Source organism: Antedon mediterranea, chromosome 4 (assembly GCF_964355755.1).
Source record: "Antedon mediterranea chromosome 4, ecAntMedi1.1, whole genome shotgun sequence".
Classification (NCBI taxonomy): domain Eukaryota; kingdom Metazoa; phylum Echinodermata; class Crinoidea; order Comatulida; family Antedonidae; genus Antedon; species Antedon mediterranea.
In genome coordinates this window covers 35520291-35540347 of record NC_092673.1, presented here as the reverse complement: position 1 = coordinate 35540347, position 20057 = coordinate 35520291, and the positions used below count along the sequence as shown (strand labels likewise).

Sequence of the window (20057 nt, the reverse complement as noted above, 5' to 3'; positions counted from 1 at the left end):
ATGCCAACTGGATAGGTCATGAAACGTCGCTGTTCTAAACAAGTCCAGTGGATTAGATTGACATGTTTTAAACATTAAAAAAAATAATAGTTAATAATAGTTTTTTCATTAAAAGAAATGGTTTTCTAACTTCTTATTATTGATGAGGAGAAATACAAAAGGTATTGGAATAGATGTTCTATATTTTCTATTCAATAAATAATGTTGCATATTAATTCTGTTAGACGAAGGTAGGCCTTCAAAAGACTGCAGGAGATCAGACCACCTTACAGGTATGTTTATATCATTAATTTTTTTTTTTTTTTTTTTTTACCATATTTAATGAGGGTGATCCATCCAGCAATTGCTGATCATTAGGGACCCTCAGAGGTTCACAAGACAAACATTATACACAAGATGCTCTACATAAACAAAGTCTTATTACAAGTCTTTGGGAGTGGAGTTGTAATTTTGTCCTTAGAAAAAATCCAGACATGTGACGGGACTTGAACCCAGGATCCTTAGAGTGGTAGCCAAGCATCATAACCACCAAGCCACATCTCCACTCTAGATTTGAACTCGTCACTACGGACGAGTTAGGTTATCCGCAGCGCAGACGCCACGTGCACGTCATACGTTAGAATATGGCGCACAGAAAAACGATTATGCCATTGAAAAAAATGTTTGTGCGCTCTCTATTTTGTGTCACGTCAAAGTATATACAGTATACACTATATACTGTATACATACTACATACAGTTCAGAATAGGTGAAAATAAGTTAATGACGCTTTTGAACATGATGACGTCATCACAATTTTAAAAATGGTAAATCATGTGAAAGATAATTGATTGACCTAGGCAATATAGAGAAATGGGGGAAAATGGAATACGGATAAGTAGAGATGCGCTCTATTAAATGTGATGCGCTATGACGAAAGAGACAAAAATCCTACATTTTATATTGGAGTGGCCATACGATGACGTCACAATGTCCAGTTAGCCATATCAATGCATGATTCGATATCTACAACTCATCTACTTCCAGAATATGTAATTTCAAGAAAGTTCACAACGTAGTTTAGAATCTATGACTGTTTAAAAAAAGGCATAATTTTCACGAAATTTTGAACTTTTTCATAAAAAACGCGTGTGCAAATTGTCTAATTCTATGATTTTAAGTTAAAATTGTTTGAAAAGTTGATAAAACTACTAGAAAAGTTTGAAAAAACAAAAATCAAGCAAAAAAAATCTTTTTTTGCGCTACGTGCGCACGCGCGCGTGAAAAAATTGCGCACGCCTGGGAATTTATGAAATGCTCAAAATGACATGAAACGCGTAGAAAGTTGATTAGAAGTGATTTTTCGCATTTTGACATTTTAAACACGCGTGCATAACTTTCTGTGCAACCAGCTATTTTTAATCCATAGAATTTTTGCGCTTGATATTACTTAAATTTTCACCAAGTTTCAATACAAAATGACTTTTGGTTTTTAATCTATGATCAATCATTGAAATTCTTAAAATCGCGCATTACTTACGCTGCGCAACTCCAACATCGTCGAAAAGCTTGGCTGCACATCTACAGCTACAGGTCAATCTTAAGACAATCTTATGTTGGCCAGAATTAGAGATACACTCCCAACAAAATTCGTGGAAAGAAAGAAGAATAAAGAAAAAAAAAAAAAAGGGTCCGCCAAGTGCGGATAACCAATAATTTATAATAGCAACTATTATTATCTATATTATAATCTATTTATAGCATTTATATATATTCCTGCTTGATAGTTTTGCTATTTTTTCAAAGATGTAACAAAGTATTATGAAAAACAATTGCTTGAAGAAAAAAAGCCTTCTGTAAAAGAGGAATGTAAAGATATACCAAAAGCAATGAAGCATGACATTGGTAAGAAGATAATTGTATTATTTTTTAATATTGGATTTAAAATTCCAAAACAAACCATTATTACATTATGCTATTGAAGGTTTATGGCCATAACACAATTCCTAAGTGGGCATTATCATTTCCTCATTCATAATTACATGTAGTGACATGGACTACTTTGATTAGAGTTGTAGCTTATAAGGTGAGCGGCATAATTCATAGTCACTTTATAAGCATGAATTTGTGGCCTGATCTTTCTATGGTTCTGATTGTAGAATAAGTCAGTTTCCCCGCTTTTGACAGCTAAAATTACATTATTAATATTTTTTCAATGTGATATTTATGTTTGGCACACTATTAATAATATGTTTCATCGCTCCGGCGTTTGAAAATATCCTGGATCCACCCCTGTCTTTTGAGAAGGTGGATTCAGACTTCTCAAATCAACATCTATTTATAAAATTCTTTAAAAAAAACAATATACAAAGTATTATAAATACAATATATAGGGACACATTTTAGCGAAATGATTAAAATCAGATCCCAGTGGGTTTATCCATGTGTTTTAAATATTTGTTGATAGATGTATCAGAACACCTTAAAATGTTTCAAGAAATGCTTGACCAACTAAGACAGATAGCTGTACTAGAAACACAAGAGAAAGAAATGGAACATGAAAAAGTATCTGTTGAAGGTAAACATAGAATTATAATTAAGAACACATGTTTTCATCTTTGATGATTTAAGAGTGATAATATTACATGGTGATTTACACCCAATCAATCTTTATTTTGCATCATAACAAACATAACAGTTTTAGATGAAGGACATATGACAAAGTCAAAACCTGACAAAATATTGTACTATCTTTACAATAACAACATACAAAACAATTATTAAAAAATAAATAATTTAGCTGGGCTTTAAGACAAATTAATTTCAATAAATGCAATCAATTTATTTTATAATATAATAATTTGTTATTCATTTTTATGACAATAATATGCAATTACCAGATTGAATGCATTTTTGTAAGCAAAAAAAAAATAGTTTTAAATTAGTTTATATTTGAAGATTGGAAAAAATATAGATTCTATTGAACAGAAAAAACTGTTGCCCATAGATTTTAAACCTTTTTTAATGGAAAAGGAAGGAAACCGTCATAAACATTCATTATTTGTATAATACTACATTATTCTCATTTTAAATTGTATGTTTTTCTCCAAATATAGCATTCCATAGTCTTTTGTTGCAAAGATCATACCACAGTCCAAATATTTCTGAAACAAATTTCACTGATGACTTGTTTTGTTTTAAATCTTACTAGGAATTCGACATTTAAACTTTACATACATTAAAGAAGAATTTTCCCGCTGGTATGACAAGAGAGAATCGCTCAGTTCGCTTAAAACCTTGTATAAAGACCTTCTGCTTCCTCATATGCTAGACAAGGCATCTAGCACAATAGACCTGCTGGAATTCTTAATTGAATCTAATCATCTAACAAGCAAAGATTTCACATTGTTTTTCGACACCATCAATGCAACAGGAGAATTTGAATTAGTAAGAAAAATTAAAGAGGAAGTTATAACATTTCCAAATGTCGAGGAGATTTCCGTTTCAAAATTCAGTCGTCACAGACGCATGTTGGTAGAATTTGGAAATAAGCTGACAACAAAAAATGTTGAATCCATCAGTGATCTTGTTAATGAGGCACCAAAATCTTATAAAGATAAATGGGATCTGATTAATGATCTTGAAAACAGACAGATCATCAGTGAAGGAAAGATGCAACTATTTATCGAGAAATTAGGTATCTTGAAGCTTGGAGAACCTGAAGAAGTTCTAACAAAATGTATGCATATTTTATGTTTGTTTTCTTCAATAGGACTTTAAAATGATATCTTTTCATGACAGTTGGTAATTAGGATAATAATTTATTGTATTATTTTGCAATCAATATTTTATTCATTACTAGTTAATCAAACCAAAATATCTACAGTATTCCACATTTTACAAATTCTCTATTATAGATTTAAAAAAAATAGGAGAAATAATAAATTAAATCTATATTAATTATTAGTATTTAAAATCACTCCATACCATTTATTTAATAAACATTACATTTCAGTAATAACAACATTTTTGTGATTCTGTAAACATATTTGTGCTACAATTAATTATTTAAAAATCTTAATATTTTAAATTTAAATGTAGCAGATATGAATGATACATAAATTGTTTATAAAAATTGTCCTAATTTATCATCATTATCATTTCATATGTTTTAGATCCAGTTAAACCAAAGAAACCAAGAAAATCAAGAAAGAGTAAGTATACTGTAACCATAAGGTGTGTGAAAGTAAATTGTTCTTTTTAAATTAAACGTCTGTAGACTGGAAAATAACCAGAAGCAGCAATATACCTATTTCCCTTACTTTCCCTTACCTATGTTCTTGCCAGGGTATTTGAATCTTTTATTGTTAAGTGGATTCTTGAAGATATTAAGGGTAAATTAGATTCTCGTCAATTTGGTAGTAGGAAAAAGGCTTCCTCAACTCACTATCTTGTTAGTCTTATTGACTCTACACTCAAAGATGTTGAGAAGGGTAAATGTTATGTTAACCTATGTGCCACTGACTTTACTAAAGCTTTTGATCGTGTTGATCATAATGTTATTATTATAAAGTTGATTGAACTGGGTGTGAGGTCGTCCATAATTCCCATCGTCTGCAGCTTTCTCACTTCCCGTTCTCTCAACACCATGTTTGCTGGGATTTTGTCATCTTCAAAGTCACTGACTTGTGGTGTCCCACAGGGGACATTGCTTGGCCCTGTACTTTTCCTAGTACTTATTAACGATGCTTGTGTTGATTGCTGCAGACGATGGAAATATGTGGATGACCTCACCCTTGGGGAGGTCGTTCGCAAAGGTGATTTGCCTTCCATGCAATCCCTGTTAGATGATCTGAGTGTTTGGTGTTCATCCAATAATATGATACCCAAACCCTCCAAATGCCATATCTTGGTTGTCAATTTTCTTAAGGACAAGTCGGATGATATTATATCGCCTTCTTTTAGTCTGAGTAGTTCCATTTTACAAGTAGTTGATCACATGACGCTTCTTGGTGTAATCATTCAAAATGACCTGAAATGGGAACTTAACACTAATAATATTGTGTCTAGAGCTTCTAGACGTTTATTTTCCTTGTGCATTTTGAAGAAAGCAGGAATCTTAATTAATGATCTGTTGACTGTTTATATGGCGTATATAAGACCTATTTTAGAATATGCTGCCCCTGTTTGGCATGGCGCTATCACTAAGGACATGTCCAAGTCTATTGAAAAGGTACAAAAGAGAGCATTGCGTATCATGCTAGGTAACAACTATGTGTGCTATGATCATGCATTGTCTGTTACTGGTTTACCTACTCTTGTAGAGAGAAGAAACAAACTTGTGTTGTCTTTCGGGGAAGGCTTATTAAAATCCGAGCTGTTTAGAGAAATACTTCCCCCTCTTCATAAGCCAGCTCGGTCTCTCAGAGTCAACCGCTTTCTAGAAGTACCTCATTGTAAAACCAGCAGACTTAGGTCGTCTCCAGTTCCCACCATGGTGGATATAATTAATAGGCACCACTAGCTCTTTTTTAGATATGTAATAAGTGAATGTTTTAAGGTTTTTTATTCATGTATGTTTTTAATTGTATGGTACGATATCTAATTTTATTAAGATGTTTCTATTTTTATAGCAATTTTAACTAATTTTTAGTCATTTGTAATACATTTCATTTCAGTCCTTGACTGTCGTTTTGTAATATATTTTTATATACCGAATAAATAAAAAAAAAAAAAAAATATTCACCAACAATTAGTCAATCTAAATCTGAGCTTGAAAAACACTGGAAACACCATTTACTGAAACCTATGAGAAAATGGGAATAAAAGGGACATTTAAAGAATTAAAGAATTAATTTGTAGTATTTTCTTTTGTTTTATTAGATGAGTCAGAAGATCAAGTTGAAGCAAAGAAACCAAGAAAATCAAAAAAGAGTAAGACAGACAATAAATCATGTATTTTAATTTAAAATGAAAAACATGTAAACAAAAAATTGTTATATTTTTTAAATATACTTTTTATATAATAAATGAGTTTATATTTGATTTCTTTGAATAGAGACAACATTAAGAGACTATGTAAGAGAAATGTTTGTAGAGAAAAAATGTTCTGTTAAAACAGATTCTGAGAAATCACCAAAAGAAATGGATCTAATTAAAGGTAATTAAAAAATAGTAAATGTAACATTTATTGTTATTATTTATTGTTTAGAAATAATGGAAAATAAAATGTTTTTATTCATATTTTGGTTTTTATTAATAAAATATCATTTAATTACAGAATATAATTATAAATCCTATACATCTAAAAATACACTTTAAGAAGTGTGTGTTTATATTTTTTAAACCTATAATAGTTGTGCACATTTTACAGTTTTTGTATCTTTTACATTATTTCAAAATTGTCGTATATTAATTTATGCTGTGTATATCTTAAGCAATAAAGAAACTTTTAATATTGTAAAAGTTGACATGAATCCGGTAAATATATAAATTGCTACACACCCATTGTCTGGTTCCACCATGTCTTATTAATATAAAATGAATTCCTTTTACAGGTATTGATGATAGTGAGCCCTCAACTTCACATCAACAGCTACTAAGTCAAGATACAATGACAGATGAAGATGCTATAGATGAGATATGTAACTCTGTAAGACGATTTTTCACTTACATGAGAAGTAGTGGTATTAAGAGTTTAAAAACAGATCAGGATATCATAAAGATGATAAGTAGTAATAATGTAGTAGGAATATGGAAACGCAGAAAAAGGTGGTGGGAATGGATTCAACAGAAATCATCAGAAGACATTGGTAGAATGCTAGCTCATGTTTTGATTGCTGTAAAAGATGAAGAGTATGTGTTATCTAAAATCAGTCCATCATGTACTGATGATGTGGTGAAAGGTCTGTCTACTGAATGTAGTAAATACACTTTTAAATACAATATAGAAGCTTTTCAAAGCGATACACATTTGTTTACATCATTTTTAATTCATTTGTTGATTAATGCACCACAACTCAAAATGCTTCAATTACGTAGTTAACAGGTGTAACTATGAATGATACTGTTGGTGCACTATCAAAGAAAGGACTAGTGTTGGAATTAGAGAACCTTGATATCCATTCCAGCTATCTCAACGACATCACAGGTTCTTCATTTGGCACATTACTGGCTATTTATCCTAAACTGAAAACACTTAACATATGCTACTGCCATCTGTCAGGTGTTATCATAGATGCTATGGTGAGGGAATGTGTCAATAGGAACCTAGTGTTGGAATTAGATAGTCTTAATATCAGTTGGAATACACTCGGTGACATCACAGGTTCTGTACTTGGCACATTACTGGCTATTTCTCCTAAACTGAAAACACTTGCCATAAGCTACTGCAGTGTGTCAGGTGTTATCATAGATGCTATGGTGAGGGAATGTGTCAATAGGAACCTAGTGTTGGAATTAGATAATCTTGATATCCGTGGGAATACTCTCAGTGATGTCACAGGTTCTACACTTGCCACATTACTGGCTACTACTCCTAAACTGAAGACACTTAACATGTACAACTGCAGGCTGTCAGGTGTTATTATAGATGCTATGGTGAGGGAATGTGTCAATAGGAACCTAGTGTTGGAATTAGATAATCTTGATATCGGTGGGAATGCTCTCAGTGACATCACAGGTTCTTCATTTGGCACATTACTGGCTATTTCACCTAAACTGAAGACACTTAACATAAGCTATTGCAGACTGTCAGGTGTTGTCATAAATGCTATGGTGAGGGAATGTGTCAATAGGAACCTAGTGTTGGAATTAGATAATCTTGATATCCATGGGAATACTCTCAGTGACATCACAGGTTCTTCATTTGGCACATTACTGGCTATTTCGCCTAAACTGAAAACACTTGACATAGGCTGGTGCAGTCTGTCAGGTGTTACCATAGATGCTATGGTGAGGGAATGTGTCAATAGAAACCTAGTGTTGGAATTAGATAAGCTTGTTATCAGTGGGAATACTTTCAGTGACATCACAGGTTCTTCCCTTACCACATTACTGGCTATTTCTCCTAAACTGAAAAAGCTTCATATGCGTGGGTGTGAATTACCTAATGATATAGTGCAGAATATGAGGCAACACTTCCAGAGTATAAATGGTAAATTTTACTATTAACTGCTATACAGTAGTTATTAAAGTGCAGCTTAATTTGACATTCATTACAACTGCATGATACATGTACTACAGGCACTTGTTTGTTATCATAATCTTTGGTAATATAAATGTAAATTAAATCATGGTGAATATTGTATTTTAATACATGTCATATTATATATAAAATTGTTTATTTAATATTTGTAAACAATATATTATGTTTAAAATTCAATATTACCTTGGATTTAGTATATTAGTATCTTGACAATTGCTAATGCAACCTAATATATTGCACACATAGCATATCATTTGTAATATGTCAGAATTAAGATTTTGATACAGTCTATTTTGATATGCCAGTATTTTTATAATTTGATGAGTCATCTTGAATTTAATTGTAAGACATATTACGCCAAATTTTGTTTAAAATTGTTAGTTTCACAGGATTTGAATGGTAAGAAATAAATACAACCACTTTCAAGTACCCGTAATGTTCTTGCATGGATGCTATGTTAAAAGTGGGTGGTAGATGTGTAGTAGGGTGTGCAGAATGTGTGTATCTACACCCAGCACCATTAAACCCCTGAGTATCGTATGAATTGTATGCTAATATTAGTTATCTTTTTTATTTAAACAGATGGGATCAGAAGCAAAGAAGAAGAAGCTAAGCTGGCTTGACGCGCCGGATGATGTTTTCTTTCATGCCAATGAAACTACCAAGTGGGTATTTAACTTTATTAAGCTCTGTCCACATTATCAAACTAGTGTCATGTGCCCAAATATGGTAGTGATGTGACTTCATCATGTCAATATATGGGCACATCACATAAAGTTGATAGTGTAGACAGAGCTTTGTACCAGTCAGATATCTGACTGCCTAGAAACCATTAGCCAGTTTGCTAGTGTATACTAGTTTTCTCCAGACTGGTCTAAACTAGGAAACTTTGTGACACTTTTCATTGTTTGATTTTGCCAATAAAATGTTCCCAGTTCATAAGCTTTACTCCACTTGCATATATGGTTTGCTAAGTTTAACGAACTAACTGTGTTTTTGTAGACATCTGAGACAGCAAGTGTCAAATGCTACCCAGAAACGTGCAGCACGTCGTCCGTACAAGCTCATGAAAATAGCCGCCAAGCACACACCGCCCAAGATCGTGGCTGCGACAGGCATGCCAAGCCTTGCCAGCCAGGGAAAGCTTCACTCGCAAACTGGAGGTAAACCGCTAGTACCGTCAGCACCGATGAAGCTGTTGCCACCCGCTTCCAACCCTCTCAGCGCCATTGCGAGTAAACCTACCATTACGGGGATGGCAAAGATGCCGATGACAGGAGTCGCCAAGCTGCCCCCATCTGCTCCTGGTCCTGATGGTACTGTAAAAGCAGGCGAGCCAATCGTCATTAATTAAATAAACATGTCATGCTTTTTCAAACAGTTGGAATAATAATTGTGAAGGGACACGTAGACTTAGGCTTTTCCATGAATGCTCTTACATTCATAACTTATTTATGGTTTTAGATAATTTTGCAGGGGGGAGGTTGGAGGGTTGAACATTTTATTCAAATGATTGATTTAATCTGTATTATTTAAAACCTCAATAACATGCCATTACCTTCTCTAACATACACCCTCTGTTATTGTCAAGTTCGTAATCCGATTCATGCAGTCAGTCAGATAATAATATAAAAACAGAGGGTGTTAGGGTAGTTGTGAGAATTAAAGTAGAATCAGTGTTTGATCTGAACACATTAAAGAATTATGTGTTCAAGATTAAATTTTTGTACAATGAATTTTAGATGAACTACAAAATATGTTTCAGTATTTTCATTTAAAAAGATCTTCCTTTTAAATTGAATAACTTGCTTGTATAGTTGGTGTATATAAAGACACATTGTCTATACATTGTCTAACAACAACTCAGTGAAGCCATGAATCCTATTATTCTTTCATAGATGACATGATATTTAGACTAATTTTTGTTTCTGGTGTGAATGGGTTTGTGTGCATATCCAGAGTTTATATGCTTGCATTGGTTTGCTAAAGGCGGTTAACAAAGAAATACAGTATTTTAACGTCGCAACATTTGTTATTGATGCATAGATACACCTTACTACCCTCAGACTACACCTGTGCATTTATGCAAATTAGTCTACTTCTGTGCATTTATGCAAATTAGTCTACTTCTGTGCATTTATACAAATTAGGCTAAACCTGTGTATTTATGCAAAGTATTACAACTGCATTTATGAAAATTAGTCTAGTTCTGTGCATTTATGCAAATTAGGCTACACCTGTGCATTTACTGTATGCAGATTATGGCTTGTTCAATTCTCTTTTGTTTCTGCAATTCTACCTGTATATATTTAAATTTGATCCTATTATTAGCTTTTTATACCCAATAATTATCCTGTGTACCATATTTTGATCAATTATTATTTGCATCCCGTTCGTAATCACCGATACAGAATAGATGATAGATATTCATCTTATTCTCATCCGTTTTTATTTGTTTATATGAAACTTTGTTAAGAACCTTTCCCTTATTGCTGAATATGAAGCGACTCTCATAAATAAATTTAAACTGAATTAAATTGAGGCTGAGTTTCCTTGTTGCCGAGTTGTCTGGGGCCGAGATGGTTTGGGGCCATCTTGAACAGCTTCTGAACATAGGACCAAGGTTGTATTGTAGTAAAATATGTTATTTCAATCGCAATAGAAAATAGTGCCCTCACTTCAATGGCTATTGTATTTTCTGACAAGAAATACTGTGAAACATTTCTTATTGAGATCTTTATTTCCAATCTAGAAATACAAGATGATATGTTTGCATATGTTAAAGAAGAATTTTGCCAGTGGTATGATAAGAGAGATTCACTGAATTTGCTGAAAGCCTTGTACAAAGACCTGCTGCTTCCTCATATTTTATACAAGGCATCTAGCACAATAGACCTGCTGGAATTCTTAATTGAATTTAATCATCTGACAAGCCAGGATTTCACATTGTTTTATGACACCATCAATGCAACAGGAGAATTTGAATTAGTAAGAAAAATTCAAGAAGAAGTTGTAACATTCCCAAATGTCGAGGAGATTTCCGTTTCAAAATTCAGTCGTCACAGATGCATGTTGGTAGAATTTGGAAATAAGCTGACCACAAAAAATGTGGAATGCATCAGTGATCTTGTTAATGAGGCACCAACATCTTATGAAGATAAATGGGATCTGATTAATGATCTTGAAAACAGACAGATCATCAGTGAAGGAAAGATGCAACTATTTATCAACAGATTAAGTATCTTGAAGCTTGGAGAACCTGAAGAAGTTCTAACAAAATGTATGCATATTTTATGTTTGTTTTCTTCAATAGGACTTTAAAATGATATCTTTTCATGACAGTTGGTAATTAGGATAATAATTTATTATGTTATTATGATTTTATTTTATTCATTACTAGTTAATCAAACCAAAATATTTACAGTATTCCACATTTTACAAATTCGCTATTATAGATAAAAAAAAAAAAGGAGAAATAATTATTTTATTATTATCTATTTTAAGTAGTATCTCTAAAATCACTCCATACCATTTATTTAAAAAAATTACATTTCAGCACTATTTATTTTTTTATATCTTATGGTCTGTGAGAGCAATATCTGTCACTTTACATTGACAGATTACTAAAACAACAAACCTCATTTGTGATTCTGTAAACATATTTTGGCAATTAATGATTTAAAAATCTCAATATTTTAAATTTAAATATAGCAGATATGGATGATGCATACATTTTAATAAAAATGACCTAATTTATCATCATTATCATTTCACATGTTCTCATGTTTTAGATGCGTCAGAAGATTCAGTTAAAACAAAGAAACCAAGAAAATCAAGAAAGAGTAAGTATACTGTAACCATAAGGTGTGTAAAAGTGAATTGTTCTGGGAGCTGAGTCTTTTTAAATTAAATGTCTGTAAATTGGAAAATTACCAGAAGCAGCAATATATTCACCAACAATTAGTCAATCTAAACCTGAGCTTGAAAATCACTGGAAACACCATTTACTGAAACCTATGAGAAAATTGGAATAAAAGGGACATTTAAAGAATTAAAGTTAATTTGTAGTATTTTCTCTTGTTTTATTAGATGAGTCAGAAGATCAAGTTAAAGCAAAGAAACCAAGAAAATCAAAAAAGAGTAAGACTGACAATAAATCATGTATTTTAATTTTAAATGAAAAACATGTAAACAAAAAACTATTATATTTTTTAAATATACTTTTTATATAATACATAATTTTATATTCGATTTCTTTGATAGAGACAACATTAAGAGACTATGTAAGAGAAATGTTTGTAGAGAAAAAATGTTCTGTTAAAACAGATTCTGAGAAATCACCAAAAGAACTAATTAAAGATAATTAAAAAATAGTAAATGCAACATTTATTGTCATTATTTATTGTTTAGAAATAATGAAAAATAAAATGTTTTTATTAATATTTTGCTTTTTATTAATAAAATAACATTTAATTGCAGAATATAATTATAAATTTTATACATCTAAAAATACACTTTAAGAAGTGTGTGTTTATATTTTTTAAACCTATAACAGTTGTGCACATTTTACAGTTTTTGTTTCTTTTACATTATTTCAAAATTGTCATATATTAATTTATGCTGTGTATATCTTAAGCAATAAAGAAACTTTTAATATTGTAAAAGTTGACATGAATCCAGTAAATATATATCAAATTGCTGCACACCCATTGTCTGATTCACCCATTGTCTGATTCTACCATGTCTTATTAATATAAAATTAATTCCTTTTACAGGTATTGATGACAGTGAGCCCTCAACCTCACATCAACAGCTACCAAGTAAAGATACAATGACAGATGAACATGCTGTAGATGAGATATGTAACTCTGTAAGACGATTTTGCACTTACATGAGACGTGGTAAGAGCTTAAAAACAGATCAGGGTATCATAAAGATGATGAATAATCTGGAAATACAAAAATGGAAAAACAGGAATAGATGGAAATGGATTCGAAAGGAATCGTCAGAAGACATTGGTAGAATGCTAGCTCATGTTTTGATTGCTGTAAAAGATGAAAGGTTTGTGTTATCTAGAATCAGTCAATTATATATTGATGATGTGGTGAAAGGTCTGTCTATCGAATGTAGTAAATACACTTTTAAATACAATATAGAAGTATATGCAAGTTATGCAGATTTCTCTACATCATTTTTAATTCATTTGTTGATTAATGCACCACGACTCAAAATGCTTCAATTGAGTAATTTTTTCCCAGGTGTAACTATGAATTATACTGTTGGTGCACTATCAAAGAAAGGATTAGTGTTGGAATTGGAGAACCTTGATATCCATTCCAACTATCTTAATGATATCACAGGTTCTATACTTGGCACATTACTGGCTATTTCGCCTAAACTGAAAACACTTAACATGAGTGACTGCAGTCTGTCAGGTGTTACCATAGATGCTATGTTGAGGGAATGTGTCAATAGGAACCTAGTGTTTGAATTAGATAATCTTGATATCCATGATAATGATCTTAGTTATATCACAGGTTCTGTACTTGGCACATTACTGGCTACTACTCCTAAACTGAAAACACTTGACATAAGCTACTGCAGTCTGTCAGGTGTTATCATAGATGCTATGGTGAGAGAATGTGCCAATAGAAACCTAGTGTTGGAATTAGATAATCTTGATATCCAGGAGAATACTCTCAGTGATATCACAGGTTCTTCACTTGGCACATTACTGGCTATTTCGCCTAAACTGAAGACACTTAACATGTACAGCTGCAGGCTGTCAAGTGTTATTATAGATGCTATGGTGAGGGAATGTGTCAATAGGAACCTGGTGTTGGAATTAGATAGTCTTAATATCGGTGGGAATGCTCTCAGTGACATCACAGGTTCTTCATTTGGCACATTACTGGCTATTTCACCTAAACTGAAGACACTTAACATAAGGTATTGCAGACTGTCAGGTGTTGTCATAAATGCTATTGTGAGGGAATGTGTCAATAGGAACCTAGTGTTGGAATTAGATAATCTTGATATCCATGGGAATACTCTCAGTGACATCACAGGTTCTTCATTTGGCACATTACTGGCTATTTCGCCTAAACTGAAAATACTTAACATAGGCTGGTGCAGTCTGTCAGGTGTTATCATAGATGCCATGGTGAGGGAATGTGTCAATAGGAACCTAGTGTTGGAATTAGAGAATCTTAATGTCATTGTGAATATTCTCAGTGACATCACAGGTTCTTCACTTGGCACATTACTGGCTATTTCGCCTAAACTGAAAACACTTAACATGTACCACTGCAGGCTGTCGGGTGTTATCATAGATGCTATGGTGAGGGAATGTGTCAATAGAAACCTAGTGTTGGAATTAGATAAGCTTGTTATCAGTGAGAATACTCTCAGTGACATCACAGGTTCTTCCCTTACCACATTACTGGCTATTTCTCCTAAACTGAAAAAGCTTCATATGCGTGGGTGTCAATTACCTAATGATATAGTGCAGAATATGAGGCAACATTTCCAGAGTATAAATGGTAAATTTTACTATTAACTGCTATACAGTAGTTATTAAAGTGCAGCTTAATTTGACATTCATTACAACTGCATGATACATGTACTACAGGCACTTGTTTGTTATCATACATATCATGCATGATACATGTACTACAGGCACTTGTTTGTTATCATAATCTTTGGTAATATAAATGTAAATTAAATCATGGTGAATATTGTATTTTAATACATGTCATATTATATATAAAATTGTTTATTTAATATTTGTAAACAATATATTATGTTTAAAATTCAATATTACCTTGGATTTAGTATATTAGTATCTTAAGACAATTGCTAATGCAACCTAATATACTGCACACATAGCATATCATTTGTAATATGTCAGAATTAAGATTTTGATACAGTCTATTTTGATATGCCAGTATTTTTATAATTTGATGAGTCATCTTGAATTTAATTGTAAGACATATTACGCCAAATTTTGTTTAAAATTGTTAGTTTCACAGGATTTGAATGTTGCTATGAGGGGCTTTTCATCGTGATCATAATTCTTCAACTATTCTCTCAATTTTTATTCACTGAAAACTGTACAACCATTTAGTTTTTTAAATAGTTCTTTCCTTTTCTTGTGAATTATGTTTACAATATTTAATTGTTTCTAATTTTTATCTTTATAAATAAAGCTACATTCACACCAGAACAGAAGATGGCGCTGTTCATTTATTTTTATAATTTTCCATGAAGTTCTGTCTGCACCATCAAACTTTATGTGACAAAATGTGATGTGCCCATATATGGCATATCACTACCATATTTGAGCACATCACACTTTTTTTGTCAAACTAGTAGAGCTTTATGGAAAATTATATAAATTTGTTGTAAATGAAGTACAGTGGTTGTTACTGTGCATTTTCAGCCAATAGCATATACTTGTGTTAATTGGGGCAGGGGGGTTGTAAATGAAGTACAGGGTTGTTACTGTGCATTTTCAGTCAATAGCATATACTTGTGTTAATTGAGGCAGGGGGGTTGTAAATGAAGTACAGTGGTTGTTACTGTGCATTTTCAGTCAATAGCATATACTTGTGTTAATTGGGGCAGGGGGGTTGTAAATGAAGTACAGTGGTTGTTACTGTGCATTTTCAGTCAATAGCATATACTTGTGTTAATTGGGGCAGGGGGGTTGTAAATGAAGTACAGTGGTTGTTACTGTACATTTTCATTCAATAGCATATACTTGTGTTAATTGGGGCAGGGGGGTTGTAAATGAAGTACAGTGGTTGTTATTGTGCATTTTCAGTCAATAGCATATACTTGTGTTAATTGGGGCAGGGGGGTTGTAAATGAAGTACAGTGGGTGTTACTGTGCATTTTCAGTCAATAGCATATACTTGTGTTAATTGAGGCAGGGGGGTTGTAAATGAAGTACAGTGGTTGTTACTGTACATTTTCAGTCAATAGCATATACTTGTGTTAATTGAGGCAGGGGGGTTGTAAATGAAGTACAGTGGTTGTTACTGTGCATTTTCAGTCAATAGCATATACTTGTGTTAATTGGGGCAGGGGGGTTGTAAATGAAGTACAGTGGTTGTTACTGTGCATTTTCAGTCAATAGCATATACTTGTGTTAATTGGGGCAGGGGGGTTGTAAATGAAGTACAGTGGTTGTTACTGTACATTTTCAGTCAATAGCATATACTTGTGTTAATTGGGGTAGGGGGGTTGTAAATGAAGTACAGTGGTTGTTACTGTACATTTTCAGTAAATAGCATATACTTGTGTTAATTGGGGTAGGGGGGTTGTAAATGAAGTACAGTCGTTGTTACTGTACATTTTCAGTAAATAATAGCATATACTTGTGTTAATTGGGGCAGTGGGGTTGTAAATGAAGTACAGTGGTTGTTACTGTGTATTTTCAGTCAATAGCATATACTTGTGTTAATTGGGGTAGGGGGGTTGTAAATGAAGTACAGTCGTTGTTACTGTACATTTTCAGTAAATAATAGCATATACTTGTGTTAATTGGGGCAGGGGGGTTGTAAATGAAGTACAGTGGTTGTTACTGTGTATTTTCAGTCAATAGCATATACTTGTGTTAATTGGGGCAGGGGGTTGTAAATGATGGACATCTTATAATGTTGTTGATTCTTATTAAATACATGGATGATGGACATCTTATAATGTTGTTGATTCTATTAAATACATGGATGATGGACATCTTATAATGTTGTTGATTCTATTAAATACATGGATGATGGACATCTTATAATGTTGTTGATTCTATTAAATACATGGATGATGGACATCTTATAATGTTGTTGATTCTATTAAATACATGGATGATGGACATCTTATAATGTTGTTGATTCTTTTTAAATAATAATTTTAATGATGAAAAAAATGTGCAAATCTATTTCTGTATAAACTGATTTCTTAAAAATTCAAGAAATTACTGAACAAAAAATACTGAATGAAGAAATAATACCACAACCCAACTGTGCAACGTTCTATGAAGGTACAAATAATACAGTATTAATGAAATGATTTCTGCGTTATCTTTGGTTATGATTTGGCTGGATGGAAATTTTACTGTACCTTAGTTTGGGAGAGAAAGACCTTGTAATAGGCTTGTATTATTTACATAAACATAAAACGTAAAATACAAAACAATACAGAACTTAAAATCTATTGTAATGATGGATTGTCATTTTTATATTATGAAATATTTTGAAACAAAGGGTATGAATAATATTAACGTTTCTACATTTTCGTTAAATAATTTCATTTAGTAGGAAGGCCTACGTAAACCTTAAAGATAATATGATTTTGAATAACATAAACGATAGCAGAATTTAAATAACTAGATGGTACGCTCGCTTCGCTCGCGTACCATCTAGTTCGTGCCCACAGATGGTTCTCTCGCTTCGCTCGCGTACCATCTAGTTCGTGCCCACAGATGGTTCTCGAATATAAATACATAGTAATTTCAGCGTAAAAAAAATGGCGATTTCAAATGTACGTACGGCAGGACTATAAAACATTGTCGTTTACAGAAACAAATAGACACAATGATTTATGTAGTCAACCACAATTAGCACCTAGAAACTTGTCACAAAATGAGTTCAAATTTGTTATTTGGACTCATTTAAACAAACCCAATTTTGTATCTATTAGAGTTTAGTGTTTTGTATCTAACATTAGAGTTGAGCGGTGGGGGGATGAGGATAGGTACAAAGAGGAAATTTTTTTAAATATATTCTTTATATTAAATTATTCTTTATATTTCTTTATTATCCACTCAGTAACGAAATATTTTTTTATAGGCCCATAAATAATATACCACTAAATAGAGTAAAACATTTCCGATTTAATACTTTATTAAAACTGTCACTGTCTCATGGTCGATTGAAATAGTAAAGTACCTTTAAAGACCACTAATACGTTTATATTTTAATTATTAATTAATACAAATGTTGAGAAACAACTGACAGTATTAAAGTATTATATTATTATGTGTTTATAATCTAAAAGTAGGGGCTACCCACACTCACAGTGATAAAGTTTATTAGTATATTTGTTTATATTATATCTAACAGTACCAACACACTTTTGATTCAAATGGCGATCAAACGTGGTTAATACCTATTTGCAGTATTGTATAGCATTACAATACTATTTCTGTTTATTCTCCAAGGGTCTATAAATTTACCTACTTGTGTTAAACCATGGAGGTATGCAAGTATGGTTAAACCAAATAATTTGGAATGTTCCATTCATTGCAAATCAATACATTTGTATAAACGTATATTAAATCTATCAAAATAGTATTTTTTAAAGAAAATCGGCCTGTCTTCAACATTATGATGCTGTACTCGAGCTGTTCAACCGGTTTTCAGCCATTAAAAACAATTATCGTAGGAGGAGATAGGAAAATGCGAAGCATCCTCGTATTATCGTCTGCGGGTATTTTTCAAGACGGACATTCATTAGACAGTGTATACCACGATCGAAAAACACCCCTATTTGGGGCAAATCGTTGAACCTAAATTCGTTTTAATCGTCAAACAGTACCAACACACTTTTGATTCAAATGGCGATCAAACGTGGTTAATACCTATTTGCAGTATTGTATAGCATTACAATACTATTTCTGTTTATTCTCCAAGGGTCTATAAATTTACCTACTTGTGTTAAACCATGGAGGTATGCAAGTATGGTTAAACCAAATAATTTGGAATGTTCCATTCATTGCAAATCAATACATTTGTATAAACGTATATTAAATCTATCAAAATAGTATTTTTTAAAGAAAATCGGCCTGTCTTCAACATTATGATGCTGTACTCGAGCTGTTCAACCGGTTTTCAGCCATTAAAAACAATTATCGTAGGAGGAGATAGGAAAATGCGAAGCATCCTCGTATTATCGTCTGCGGGTATTTTTCAAGACGGACATTCATTAGACAGTGTATACCACGATCGAAAAACACCCCTATTTGGGGCAAATCGTTGAACCTAAATTCGTTTTAATCGTCAATAACTAATTATCGAACTCAATTTAATTAGTAAACAGGGTTACATCAGGCGGTTAAAATCAGTACCGAAAGTACGAACCAACTTTATATACCATCGAGTAAACATTCTAGAAGTAACGCGCGATTTACCGAATTTTGCCCTTACGTAAATGTATATATAGATAAAGTCTTATTTTCCTTTCCGATGAATTCTTATTTTCCTTCCCGGCAAACGTCACAGCTACAGAAGATACGATTGGGCAACATCAAGCAAGATGTTCAATGACGTCATTCCAGAAAAGGGAATTCCCATTTTCAGGGCTCTTTATACTACCACGACGCTGAAAACAGGACCGCCGCCAGCCATGTTGATTCAACTTGTTCTTTTCCAATAAATTCCGGAAGGTTTCCAAGTATGTACAACAGTATACTTTTAACATTGTAACAATTAATGTCCCCAACAATTAGCCTACTAGGCTAGGCCTGGCCCAAACTGTCAGAGAGTGGGCTACGAGTTGAACGAGAAGACATTCCTTCCAGGGCCAGGGTATTCAGCTGTACTCGGTGGAGACTTCCCATCGGCTGGAGGTAAATCTGTGCTGAGCTAGGCCTGGACCCTAAACTATTAATTAGTTACTAGGCCTCCTAGAGTACAAGGGCGCTAGTACTCTAGGAGGCCTATTTATATGAATGTAATTTTGTTTCATAGGATGTTGAAGCTAGATGCTGTGTACTGAATTAGTTTAGAAAAGTGATACAAAAATGAAATATTGAAATTATAGGCCTATTCATAATTAATAAAAGTCTGTCAGACTTTAAATTAAATTTAAAACC

At 32.7% G+C, this 20057-nt stretch overlaps 1 protein-coding gene across 3 annotated transcripts in view; it reads left to right on the top strand.

Annotated features, from left to right (window-relative positions):
- Positions 1–15884, top strand: part of LOC140047433 (uncharacterized) — a 34551-nt gene extending 18667 nt beyond the window's left edge. For 2 of the 3 annotated variants that reach the window (XM_072092462.1, XM_072092460.1), the window contains 14 exons: positions 225–272; positions 1786–1884; positions 2447–2557; positions 3191–3718; positions 4155–4193; positions 5863–5913; positions 6038–6139; positions 6537–6631; positions 8768–8850; positions 9188–9501; positions 10938–11465; positions 11977–12027; positions 12275–12325; positions 12961–15884. In XM_072092462.1, the coding sequence (XP_071948563.1) occupies positions 225–272; positions 1786–1884; positions 2447–2557; positions 3191–3718; positions 4155–4193; positions 5863–5913; positions 6038–6139; positions 6537–6631; positions 8768–8850; positions 9188–9501; positions 10938–11465; positions 11977–12027; positions 12275–12325; positions 12961–14744 (3884 nt within the window). In that variant the 3' untranslated portion in view covers positions 14745–15884. The remainder of the gene's footprint in view (positions 1–224; positions 273–1785; positions 1885–2446; positions 2558–3190; positions 3719–4154; positions 4194–5862; positions 5914–6037; positions 6140–6536; positions 6632–8767; positions 8851–9187; positions 9502–10937; positions 11466–11976; positions 12028–12274; positions 12326–12960) is intronic. The other variant, XM_072092463.1, reaches the window with a different exon arrangement.
- Positions 15885–20057: the final 4173 nt, after the last annotated feature.